At 57.9% G+C, this 12,318-nt stretch overlaps 1 protein-coding gene across 1 annotated transcript in view; it reads right to left on the reverse strand.

Annotated features, from left to right (window-relative positions):
• LOC122378006 (basement membrane-specific heparan sulfate proteoglycan core protein-like) overlaps nt 1-12,318 on the reverse strand; it is an 80,365-nt gene that overhangs the window by 11,529 nt on the left and 56,518 nt on the right. The window contains exons 39-61 of the mRNA XM_043358714.1: nt 12,123-12,260; nt 11,623-11,834; nt 11,262-11,358; nt 10,858-10,986; nt 10,423-10,599; nt 10,008-10,198; nt 9,557-9,704; nt 9,191-9,339; nt 8,682-8,883; nt 8,242-8,316; nt 7,827-7,977; nt 7,428-7,549; nt 6,966-7,137; nt 5,149-5,300; nt 4,569-4,841; nt 4,299-4,396; nt 3,842-3,984; nt 3,346-3,525; nt 2,156-2,281; nt 1,606-1,786; nt 1,274-1,411; nt 645-1,015; nt 177-368 (exon numbers count right to left, since the gene is read on the reverse strand). Of these exons, the coding sequence (XP_043214649.1) occupies nt 177-368; nt 645-1,015; nt 1,274-1,411; nt 1,606-1,786; nt 2,156-2,281; nt 3,346-3,525; nt 3,842-3,984; nt 4,299-4,396; nt 4,569-4,841; nt 5,149-5,300; nt 6,966-7,137; nt 7,428-7,549; nt 7,827-7,977; nt 8,242-8,316; nt 8,682-8,883; nt 9,191-9,339; nt 9,557-9,704; nt 10,008-10,198; nt 10,423-10,599; nt 10,858-10,986; nt 11,262-11,358; nt 11,623-11,834; nt 12,123-12,260 (3,817 nt within the window). The remainder of the gene's footprint in view (nt 1-176; nt 369-644; nt 1,016-1,273; nt 1,412-1,605; nt 1,787-2,155; nt 2,282-3,345; nt 3,526-3,841; nt 3,985-4,298; nt 4,397-4,568; nt 4,842-5,148; nt 5,301-6,965; nt 7,138-7,427; nt 7,550-7,826; nt 7,978-8,241; nt 8,317-8,681; nt 8,884-9,190; nt 9,340-9,556; nt 9,705-10,007; nt 10,199-10,422; nt 10,600-10,857; nt 10,987-11,261; nt 11,359-11,622; nt 11,835-12,122; nt 12,261-12,318) is intronic.

Genomic DNA, 12,318 nt, shown 5'->3' on the forward strand with positions numbered 1-12,318 from the left:
TGAACAATGGAACGTATTACATTGATAGTGCAAATCCCAATTACACGCCACAGCAGAGGCTGAATGACACCTAACATCAATATAACTGTCGTCTCCCGGGCGTTGCAGAATGGACTGCTCAATGACAGACCCTGTGCTCCATATGAGCCGAACTCTGTGCTCTGCGCTGCACTCACCAATCACCCGCAGCGTGGCGTTGGCCTCGAACAGCACGGTGCCCGAGGCGCCCAGTCCGATACAGGTGTAGCGGCCCTCGGCCTCCTTCTGTACGTTGTTGATGTAGAGGGTGCCGTCACGCACCAGGTACTGCTCGGGCATCTCGCGGCCGTCCGACCGGATCCAGTTGATTAGGATGTCGCGCTTCGAATCTGAGGGCGCACCGGAGGGGCGGTGTGTTGGGACAATATAGAAAAACTTGATAACGCTCCACTAGTAATCAAAGACGGCAAAATCTGGATAAGATCATGGCTATAGCGAAGGTCGCAAAATGACCATCGCAGTAGGCATGCCCTTCAGCCTTTATAAACAAATGGCTAACAAGCAGCCTCTGACCTGTTCTGGGCCACATAGCAGGTAACATTCCCCGACGATAGGCCGGACTAAACACATAACCCCATGACGGTGTGAGGCGCAGCACCACGTACCGACCACGTAGCAGGTGAGTTCAGCGCGGCCGTTGAGCGGCACGCGGTACACGTCCTCGGAGGGTCGGAGCGGGCCCTCCGGCTCGGGTCGGATGGGCCCCGGCCGGGTGGGCTCGGGCCGGGTCGGCTCGGCGTCCACCAGCAGCTGCAGCCGCTGCTCGGTCTGGCCGGCCGAGTTGGTCGCGCGGCACGTGTACACGCCCGAGTCGCGCCGGCTGGCGGCGCCGATCCGCAGCAGCGCCTGGCCCGTCTGACGGGACGGGGGCGCCGGCGGGCCCGGCAGCGCGGCCGCCGGCGACTCCCATGACACGGACGGCAGAGGGTCGCCGGTGGCGCGGCACTCCAGGCTCACCTGCTGGCCCTCGCGCACCCTGCCGAAAAACAGGTCAGCAGAGGGTCAGCTCAGGTCAGCAGGGACTCAGCATAAGGTCAGAGAAGACTATTACAGATCAGCCCATTTTATGCATTTACGCGCAGCACAACACCCTATAAAGCATTGTTTCGTTACGTAAATACTGCTGTAAAATAAAGCTACCGGGAAACTACGGGAAACTGCAACTACCTTCATTAACAAGTGACGATTTAGGCCACAACAAGACTGTTTTAAGTGTGTAAAGTAGCTGCGTCACCTGTACTGAGTGGGCTGTGAAAGTGTGATGACCGGCGGAGACTCGATGTTCAGGGTGGCCGTGGCCGTGGTCGTGCCGGCCAGGTTGGTCGCCGTGCAGATGTACTCGCCCTCTTCGTCACCGGTCACTCGGATGAACCTGGCGTACGGAACAGAGTGAGATCAGAAAATATTGGACACTGGCGCATAGATACTAGTGCGCTCAGAATAAGCTATAATTTGGCGCAGAGACAGGAGCACAGTTGAGGCACATCCCTAACTTACCAACACTCCAACTAACTCAACTAATGACGCCGTCCCACCACGACGACGTGCCCTGTCCCGCCCACTGACCTGATGACGCCGCCGTCCAGCGTTTCGGCGGTGGTCGGCAGCGGGCGGCGGTCGGCGCGCGTCCACACCAGTTCCGGAGCCGGCGCACCGGCGTTGACACGGCACTGGAAGAGCGCCGAGCCTCCGCGGGTGACGGTCACAGAGCTCTCCGGGTAGATCTCCACACTGGGCACCTCGCGACCTGCGGCCGGCGGCAGGGACGCGGTCAGCGGCGGGCCTGGCGCTCGGAGGCAGCATCAGTCCCTTTTATCACTTTGCCGCCAGTTAGACAACTACTGACATTACTTATCAGTACTACTAGAGCGACAGTAAAATCGTAGCAAAGTAGTCCTTGCCAGTTATTTGATGCTTTCACATGGCTCGTCTAAAAACGATACTATATGGAAACATACTCGTGATCTTCAACAATCTAGCTCAAAAAGGCACAGGCATACACCCTGTATACGGCCTTGGCATACACCATAACTGTGCGGTACCGCTCGCCCCGATCACCGGTCTGCCGTTCACCGGCGCTCGGCTAATGGACGGTAGACGCCAGAGGTGGGATCACCTGGCCGGTCGGGGCCGCAGCCCTCCTCATCCGAGCTATCCGTGCAGTCGAACACGCCGTCGCAGAGGTAGCGGCGCAGCACACACTGCCGCCCAGAGCGGCAGGCCACCTCGCCCGGCCGGCAGGCTGCGGGGAGGGCGCACAGACCGGGGTGGGTGGGAGGCCACCGGGCGTGCGCGGCAGGCGGGGAAGAGGTGGGGCTCGGAGCGGCTGACCGGCCACCACCAGCAGTGGCAGGACGGTCAGCCGCTCCGCAGAACCCGGCATACCATTAGTGGGATCACATGCTTAACTCATTCATAACTACGAAGTATGTACATTACGTGGAACATGCTTCCATGCGCATCAACTCGCCAAACTATTTGGCTAGCTTGAATCAAAACTTCATGCTAGGTTAGTCTAGGTAAAACAAATCCTTGCCATTTCGCTGATGGCTACGACAAACCTTTGAGGAGAGTCACAGGCAATGCGTCAGCGCCAAGCCGAGAGCGGCCTCCACGAGACGTTACCTGACGGGGGCGCCGGGGCGGGGGCTGGCGCCGGGGCGGGGGCGGGGGCCGGGGCCGGCTGGCCGCCACAGTACAGCTCGTCTGAGTTGTCCAGGCAGCTCACGATGCCGTTGCAGCGTTCACCCAGCGGCACACACTGGCCCGAGAGGCACTCGAACTCGGCGGGTCGACAGATGCCAGCCGGCGCGCCGCCTGATTGATCAGGGGCGGCCGGGCAGCGGTCATACACGGCGCCGGGACGGAGCCCTCGCGAGCAGGGGTGCCGAGCGGTGTTAGCGAGCGGTAGCGATGCAGAGCTCAGGCACAGCGGGTAAGTGATCAAAGCCAGGCATGTTAACGAGGCTACTGGCGGTGTTGTTTGGTACCAAAGTCTGAACATATAGCCCGTAAAGTGTTGAGAGTGACGAGTTCAACACGACGAACGGACAGGCACAGCTCAACCAGTTATTAATTCGACGATTGTCAATTTCAGTCCGTGTCGGATTATACGATTCCGTTAGCCCGGACGGAATGACATGAAGGCACCATACTGGTGAACAGTGCTGTTCGTTCGCCGCAGACTGAGCTCACTCTCTGGGTATGGCATATAATACTCGTACAGTCAGCCCATGCACCGTGTTGGTGTTGTAAGCCGCAGCGGCTGCGCGGTAGGAGAGGGGGCAGATAACAGGCGGTACTCACGCTCCACCTCGACGATGGCCGACGTCTGAGCGGTGCCGACCGAGTTGGTGGCGCGGCACACGTACAGGCCGCGGTCGGACACGTCGGCTGCCGGGATGGTCAGCACTCCTCCGCGCTGGTCGGCGCGCGCCGGTAGCGGCTCACCCGCCTTGGACCACGTCACCTCGGGCGGCGGAGAGCCTGGCGCGGCGGGCATCAAACAGGTCATACACCACAACATGGCATGGCGGCCGGGACAGCGCATCAAACCACCTCGTCGGCGGTACACACACCGGACGGCGTAACGCAAGTCATTACTCCACGACAGCAGAAAAGGCAGGCAAACACTATCACTAAATACGTTAAAATAAGCGCCTCCGTGCCTGAGTTCGATACATTTCCTCCCCACACGGATCGCAGAGCGGGTCCTATCGGTTCTTCCCTAGCTTCAGCCGAGGCCGCACGGAGTGGGGGACGGACTCAGAGGATCCTATGTTATAGATCTGCCGACACTGACCCTCAGTCAGGCAGCGCAGTGTGATGGTCGTGCCCTGGGCCACCGTCTGTCGGTTGGGCTCCACGCGCGCCGTGGGCAGCACTCCGGTCGGCGTCGTCGTCACGGGGCCGCCCACCACCTCCACCCGCACCCGCTGCTCCTCGCTGGCCACACACAGAACCGGGAGACACGTCAGAACATGAAAAGATATCACAAAGGTACGTACACCGCCAGACTGTCTACAGCAAGACAACACCTGATGATGGTATGAGGTTCGGGTACAATCGTTAACAGGCGGCGTCTTGAGTGGCGATATGACCGAGTATTGTCACCTCTTCTTCAATAACGGCTATTGCCTCTGCACAAGCAGAGACTCTAGCCACCAGTGGCCCAATGACAACTAGTGTACCACATCAGAGTAGCGGTCCTCACCAGTTGTGTATGTTGTAGTAGGTATATCACCAGCAGCGGCTCTCACCTCCTGCCCGATGAGATGGTAATGGTACAGATGTAGATACCCGAGTCGGCCGGCACCGGGTTCGGGATGTTCAGCTCTCCCTGTGCAGTAGTGGCCCTCTGGAAACGGAGACCGGCCACTCAGCGCGTGGTCTTCTGCATTCCAGACCAGACCTGAGAGTCTAGCAATTAGGATATGAAATGAGAAACCTAAGAGAAGAGTCGGACCAGGCTCACGCGGCACCTTCGGTCATCCCTGTACCCCCGTCCCTCTGCCTCCCATTCGTCTCACCAGCGGCAGGCGGCCGGACTCTCGGCGCCACGACACAGAGGCGCCGGGGTCGCGCGCGCGGCAGGTGACCCGCACCGGCTGGCCGGGCCGCACCGACACCTGCTCGGGCCGAACGTCACCGAATGGCTCCGTCGGCGGCACCACGTCTCCGGACACGTAGATGGCCGTGGTGACCGAGTCGGTTCCGGCCGCGCTGGTGGCGGTGCACACGTACTGAGCCTCGTGCTCCTTCCGCACGGCGCCGATCACCAGCATGCCGTCCACGATCGAAACCTGCAGCGGGAACGAGAGACAACGTCAAGACAACGTCAGCGGCCACTGGCTGTCAGCCGACGTCACGGCACACGCACAAGTAGACACTTGAAGACCGCACCTTCTTTTAGCCGTTTGTGTGCCTGGCCGAGGTTCGGCTGCTTGGCTGAAGCTCGGGTTTGGATCTGAAGTTAAATTGCATGAGTGAGGTTTGTGAGTCTGATGCCGATGTTGCAAAGTCCGGCTGAGGTTCATTTAGCCAGTCCGGATTAAGCTAAGAGACTCAGCGGCTGCGCGGCCGTCCGTGCCGTCTCTCAGTCCCACTCACGTCTGGCTCCAGGCGGCCCTGTCGGCCGCCGGTCCACTCGATGGTGGGCTGCGGGCTGCCGTCGGCCGAGCACTCGAGCTGCGCCGGCTCACCAGCGGTCAGCTGCAGGAAGCGTGGAGAGATGGTGACCCGCGGCGGGCGAGTGCCGCCTCCTGCGGGGCAGCGGCAGCGGCTGCGTCAGACTCGGCGCCCTCACCAGCACACACAGACACCGGCTCACTCGGCCGCGTACTGCCACCAAAATTATGCGTTATTCTAGCCATCAAAAACTAAAAGCGCAATTTTAGAAAAATCCGGATCCGGTTAGATGTGACGTTAATTTACGTTGTCAGACTGCGTGTCTCGTTCGGCTTAATTTCCTGAACATTTATATCTATCACCCCAACCTAGTACTGCCTAAAATGAGAAAGTTCAGTGGCTGCAAAATATTTCTAATGACATATAGGTAGACCTCATGACAATCAACGAGTGTGCATCCACGCACATACATATATGCATTATGAACATAAAAGAAATACATAAACATGTAAAAATATGGCGATCGGAAACATGCTGCCTACGGGCTACGGGAGACGAACACCAAGGGCTGGTGGAAAACAAATAAATTATTCCCTCATTGCTAAATGACGATATTATCCTAGCCTCAAGCATGTAAATAACTAAAAAAGTAACAAAACGACGCTATGAAGTATGAATAGACATCGACGTTAAAAACAAAAAGGAGAATATAAGAAGTACGAAGAAGACGACGAAAAAGGTAAAGACGAAAAGAGATTGTGGCGGCTCCAACCGACCCGACACATTGAGTCGTCCGCCGCCGACTCGCCGAGGTCACCGCCCACTGCGCTATAAAACTGCTGCTAATGCTCAGCACATGCAGAATCAGGGCATCTCTGAATGAGTGCCCACTGGGATGACCAGTGAGTAGCGGTGACCCCAGCGCCGGCGGATCAGACAGACACCAACGCACGGACGCGGTCGGCCGGCCGCCGTCCGCTGCCGCCATTTACCCTTTCTATCGGGATGAGGCTGGGCAGAGCGAGACACAACGAGAGCCAGGAGCACACTGAGCAACATGACCGTCCTGCTGGACAGAGACACGCCTCTACCTTCCGCGCCGTTGCCCGCTTGGAAAACGATACCAGTGTCATTGAAATGTACACTGTAAGTCTGCCCGTGCGGCGCACACCAAACACGGGGAGGGCGGTCAGGGGGAGTCGGTAACGTCTATGGACAGGGACAAGTCAGTGCCGCGGATCAGCAACTTCGGGAAGAAAATAGAGTAAAGCCGTTTCCGAGACTGTGCCTGAAACAAGTCACCAGAACGCCCCGCTCTACATCACTGTTCACAGTACATAACGTTTACAAACCAGAAAACTGTGACATAATCTGGAGCTAAAAAACTTCTACGGTCCCTATCCATAAGTCCCAGATGAGATTGTCGGCACGTCTAATTCGTGTCGTCTCTTCGACAGCGGCCTCAAACCTGCCATATACTTGGAGTGGCGGGCGGGACGGGCACGGTCCCTGTCGGGGGCACCTACCTCCCAGCCCGGTCCCAGAGACCAGCTACCTCTACCTCCCGGAGTTCGGTCCCTCGGGCAACTACCTCCCATCCGGAGTTTGGTCCCTCGGGCAACTACCTCCCATCCGGAGTTTGGTCCCGCGGGCAACTACCTCCCACTCGGAGTTTGGTCCCGGAGACCACCTACCTCCCACCCGGAGTTTGGTCCCGGAGACCACCTACCTCCCACCCGGAGCTCGGTCCCGGAGACCACCTACCTCCCACCCGGAGCTCGGTCCCGGAGACCACCTACCTCCCACCCGGAGCTCGGTCTGCTCCGTGACGGTGGAGACGGAGTCGCGCGCCTCACACACGTAGATGCCCGAGTCGGACGAGATGACTGCGCGGATGACCAGCAGTCCGGCGCGGTCATCGGTGGCCCGGTCGGGCAGCTCGCCAGACTGTTTGTACCAGCGCACAGACACCTGCACAGCACACACGCACGCGGTCAGTGGACGGAGCGGCAGCGGGCACAGAGGGTGCGGCATTCCAGCAGCCGGAGCCGGTCCTAACGGTCGACGATCGACGGTATGTAGGTAACTGCTCATCATCACAGACATCGCAGTACACTTCGGGAGTTACCGACGCAATGAATCCGTCAGTATTCAGCTGAACACAAGTAGCTGCACAGATGAAACAGTTTTCAAACCTTGGAACATAGTTGGCGTATTCGATGGGTGTTAATTTTGACACATACAATAAGGTTCACTCTTACCCGCTCTCCGTTGAGGGAGCGCGCCGAGCAGAAGAGCGTGGCTCTCTCGCCGACCTGGGCCACCACGATAGGCTCGCTGACTGAGACAGAGATGGTGGGCGTCGGCGGCGTGCCGTTCGGACCTGACGACACACGGACATGAACCCGGTCAGAGGTGGTACGGAGCGCCGACCGAGGGCAGCCAATGCGGGCGACGGAGACGGGTCAGACATGAGATGAGTTACCGAGAGGTGGGTATTGGAGAGGAAAACAGAAAGACAGCCAGAACTTGACCGCGAGGACGGGAAGTCACTCACATCCTTATTCTGCCTCCACCCCTCTACACAAAACTGGGCCCCCGTAGTCCTTGGTTGTCCCCCAGACCTATGTAGTATGTAGATTGTAGAATGTAGCACATACCCTCGCAGTACTGTCCCGAGAAGCCGTCCCGGCAGCGGCACTGGACGCCTTCCGGTCCGAGGAAGCAGCTCTCGTCGTTACCGTTGCAGGGGCATTGGCGGCACGGCCCGTTGGGGCTCGTGGTCACCCGGTAGTGGTGCGGTGCGCACTCCTGGCAGTACACACTCGCCGTCAGATGGTCCGATCAGACTTAACAACGCAGGCTCACCACTTACACATTTTACGATACTATTTTCGACGAGTTACATTTGAATAACATTTGATGCTGAGGGCGCGATGAAAATGCACTTGATAGTGACATTTCATCTCAAGATCCTTTAAAATATCAGCATGTGCGGTGAAAGGTTTAGGGTGGAGTACGCTACCATATCATCGCCCCCGGTGACATTAGAGGGCACGGTCACAGACGACGCACCTGGCACGAGAGTCCAGTATACTCCGGAGGACAGCGACACTGCTCGATGCCACGCGCGATGCCCTGCTGAGTGTCCTGAGAAGGCGAGCACAGTCCGTTGTCAGAACATATAGCAGCACAGAGCAAACGACACGTCGACAAAGTATATAATAAGAAATCAGACAATTGCAGACCGGTGCTGTGCTTTCTGGTAGTCCCGGTATCCTCATCGAATTTCTATGTCGAAAAATTCCACAAAAAGGCTTACAAGTGAGCGTTTATATTAACAGCAGTTAAAACTATGTTTTAAGGCTCCTATCGACTATCGTTACTGAACTATTAGGATATCAGCATTCAGTCATTTATGCGCACTGGCATGTCATAGATGAGGTAATACACCACCCCTCGAGTCCCGGTTTACGTCAGCTGCCCGTTCCGCCGGCCGCCGGTCCCCCTCTCACCGCTCGGATGGCCGTGTCGAGCACCACATTGCTGATGAACGTGCTCTGCATGCCACTAGAGAAAGTGGCGCGCACGAGGATGGCGTCCACGGCGGCCAGCGCGGTCATCACGTCCTGGCGGTCGGCCGGCGCCGACGGACGGCCGTCCTCGAGACGCGTCCAGCCGGCCTCCTCTGACAGCTCCACCTCGAACGAGCTCGACCTGGTGGGAGGAGGGAGTTAGCAGTACAGCACAGCGGGGTGAGATGCGGTAACGCTGGGCAGTGGGCACAGACCGCCCTGGGACAGACAGTGATGTATCGTGTACCGTCGCGTTCGAGCAGCAGTGCGGTCGCATAACTACATAGCTACCATTCGACGACGACCGGAAAAATATGGATGGCGATTAGCTGGTAGCTATCTTCACTTCTGCTTGTGATGGCCCTCGTTCCCCTCCCCCCTCTCTCTCTCTCTCTCTCTCTCTCTCTCTCTCTCTCTCTCTCGCTCCCTCCCTCCCTCCTAGCTCTGACCTGCCGGGCAGCGGGCTGCCGCGCGGGTTCACCCAGCTCAGCTGAACGCCGTTTCCTCTGATGATGACGTCCGCGTCACTGTAGGCGTTGGCGCCGGGCTGCACCTCGTAGCGCTGCAGCGCCGTCAGCTTTCCGCCGTACGAGGTGAGCTGGTACGACAGAGGTGGGAGAGGCGTCACACGAGCGGAAGACGACGGTCGGAACGGTGGGGAATACGGGCTAAAGGCGTCCGGCACAGCAACCAGAGGGGACAAATAAACTAATCTCTGGAGCCAGCGCGAATGGGTAGCTCCCAGGTTCACCTGAGTCCACACCAGGGCAGACAGGGGAGGACAATGCACTACAGTGAGAAGCCACTGAACTGACCCGATTGCCCAGGAAGTTCCGGTCGGGCAGCGACCAGTAGAGGCTCTCGCCGCTCTCCGAACCCCTGGGCGAAAACTGCTGGTAGCCGAGCTCGTTCTCAGCAGTGTTGATACTGAGAGTCTCTCCGCCCAGCACCGTGGTACGGAGCCTGACGGACACAGGAGAATGGGACGTCACATCGAGGAACAAATAGTCCAAACATACATATTACCTATACAGAAAGAAGCAGCTGTGAGCTGATATCATGCAGTAATCAAAACAACATATCGGCGTGGTATAATTATGTAAAGACAGATAACTTATGTTGCTGAGTTTTTACGAATGCAACAAGAAATAAATCACGTTGCTTTTAGAACAGACCACTAAGGTGCTCTAATACGTCCAGCAAGCCACAACGGAAAGTCAGGGGTCCTCCACGGGTCCCCGTTCACCCAGAGTCCGGCAGACTCACCTGTTGACGAGGGAGAAGCCGTGCTGGTCGTCCACCACCTGCATGGGAATCTGGGTCCGGTAGTAGGTGGCCTCCGAGCACTGCTGGCTGACTCCCGAGCAGAAGCAGCGCAGACAGCCCTCCGGGTTGTCGGCCATCAGCGCGAAGAAGTTGGGGCGGCACCGGTCGCAGCTGAGACCCTCGACGGCTCTCTGTGGCGGCAAAGCGGACGGACGGGCGTCAGTGAGGTGTCCATGAGAGTAGGTGGTGAGATGAAGGCCCGGAGATGGGGTGAGTCCGGAGTAAGTGGTGAGAGTGGGATGGGAACAGTGTGAGCGAGACACTCAGAGGTAGGCGGTGAGACGTGGGGCGAGGTGGGATGTGAGCGCGGCACTCAGGATGTTGGTGGCACGGCGCGGCAGAAGCATCTCCTCACCTTGCACTGACACTGCCGGTTGGCGTCGCAGTCGCTGTAGCCGGGCAGTGTTCCGCGCGGGTCGCAGTCGCACGGTCGGCTGGTGTCGGGCCGGCACGGCTGGCCGCTCATCGGGTCGCCGCGGTAGCCCGGCGCGCACACCTCGCACCGCTCGCCGGCAGTGTTCTCCCGGCAGTTCTGCACGGAGAGAGGGCGTCAGAGAGCATGAAGATACATACAATTACCAGGATAGACAGGCAGTGCCACGACAAGTCTGAGCAGAGAGTAGTCGGTCAAGATAGAGACAAAAACATAAGAATGGGCAGAAAGTTTCACACTGCATTGGACGGTGGACCAGCCAGAACAATCCGGACACAATTTAACATGAAAAGGGGAACTATAATAGAGCGATAAATGGACAAACGGTCTGAACCGGGCAACTCTGAGGCCACTCACCAGACAGAAGCCATCCTCCGGGTCACACTCATCACTGCGCCCGTTGCAGTCGCAGCGAACACAGGTGCTCAGGTAGAGGCCGTCACTGCTGCGCGTGTAGCCAAAGTCGCAGTCCTCGCAGGAGAGACCCTGCAGCGAGCAGACGACGACCGGCGGGGTCAGACGACAGTGGGCGGCCGCTGACAGTGACACAGCTACTGAGGATCATCTCTTCACTGGGGATCATATGCTCCCTCCTCTCCCTTTTATATCTACCTCTCACCTATTTCTCTTTCCAGGATTTCTTTTTATTATGCCTATACAGGACCTATGGTGTGCATATCTAAAAATCGTCGTTAAAGTGACATCAGCCTAATCTAGCGTACAGCATCACCCGCGATCTGCGGCCTCCCTCGGGCAGTTACCTTGTACCCTCGCGGGCAGGAGCACTGCTCGACGGCGTCGGCCCGCTCCAGACCGGTGTTCTGCGGCACGGCGATATCCATGGAGACCTCGGAAAGCCTGAGGGACACGAGATCGGTTACGCGTCCCCGTCACCTTGGAACAACATGAAAACAGACAGTAGTGCATAGCTGATTGACTAATTGGGTCCAGCTAGCCCGTACTACAGTATCGGCAGCTGTATGTTGGAATGCTTCATTTCACTCAGTGCAATTGGCTAAATGACTGTTACGATTCAACTGATACTATCATCCGTCCTCAAAATTTTACATTAAGACTTTGCCCCACAGTCCAAAATGACTGCACGGGTCGTTTGCCACTCACGCCGACTGTTGGGCGGCGTCGGTGGGCGCCGCCTTGATCAGGATGTACTCCAGGTCCGCCAGCGCCATCATCAGGTGCTCGCGGTCCACAGAGCTGGCGCGGCGCGCGTCCGCGTGGGTCCAGTACTGCTCCAGGAACGGCACGCTGATCTCGACCGGCCGGCCCGGCTCCGGCTCCGATTGGTACGTGTGCTTCAGACGGATGTCGTTACCCTGACGGAAACGGAAGGGATACAGGCTTATCACAATAGAACGTTTGTAGGGGTGATTCGCTGTATGTAAGTACTTGTGGCAATTGTCAAAAATTATGAAGGTCACAAGATGAAGGTCGCAGGATCGGTGAGATGCGATATCACCCAGCGTAACTACAATACGTGACCAGCATAGCGTGGATACCAGCATTACGAGGTACTCAAATAGGTATGCTTAAGCAGGGAGATATGAACGGGAGATCTTAAATGGTATTGTTCCCAAAGTCAGTCCCACTGCCTCGTCACTTACGAAGATCTCGACGTCCCCAAAGTCTCGGAAGGGCCGTCCGCCGGGTCCGCCCGAGAAACGCAGCCGGTACGAGAGGTCTCCACCGTACGAGACGCACTTGTCACCCAGGAAGCGGGCGGGCAGGCGCCAGTAGAGCGGCTGTGAATGACACAGATATACAGGTCACATACTGGGTACCGGGAGTGGGCAGGCGCCA

This window comes from Amphibalanus amphitrite, unplaced genomic scaffold (genome assembly GCF_019059575.1).
Source record: "Amphibalanus amphitrite isolate SeventyFive unplaced genomic scaffold, NRLGWU_Aamphi_draft 000053F_arrow, whole genome shotgun sequence".
NCBI classification, from domain to species: domain Eukaryota; kingdom Metazoa; phylum Arthropoda; class Thecostraca; order Balanomorpha; family Balanidae; genus Amphibalanus; species Amphibalanus amphitrite.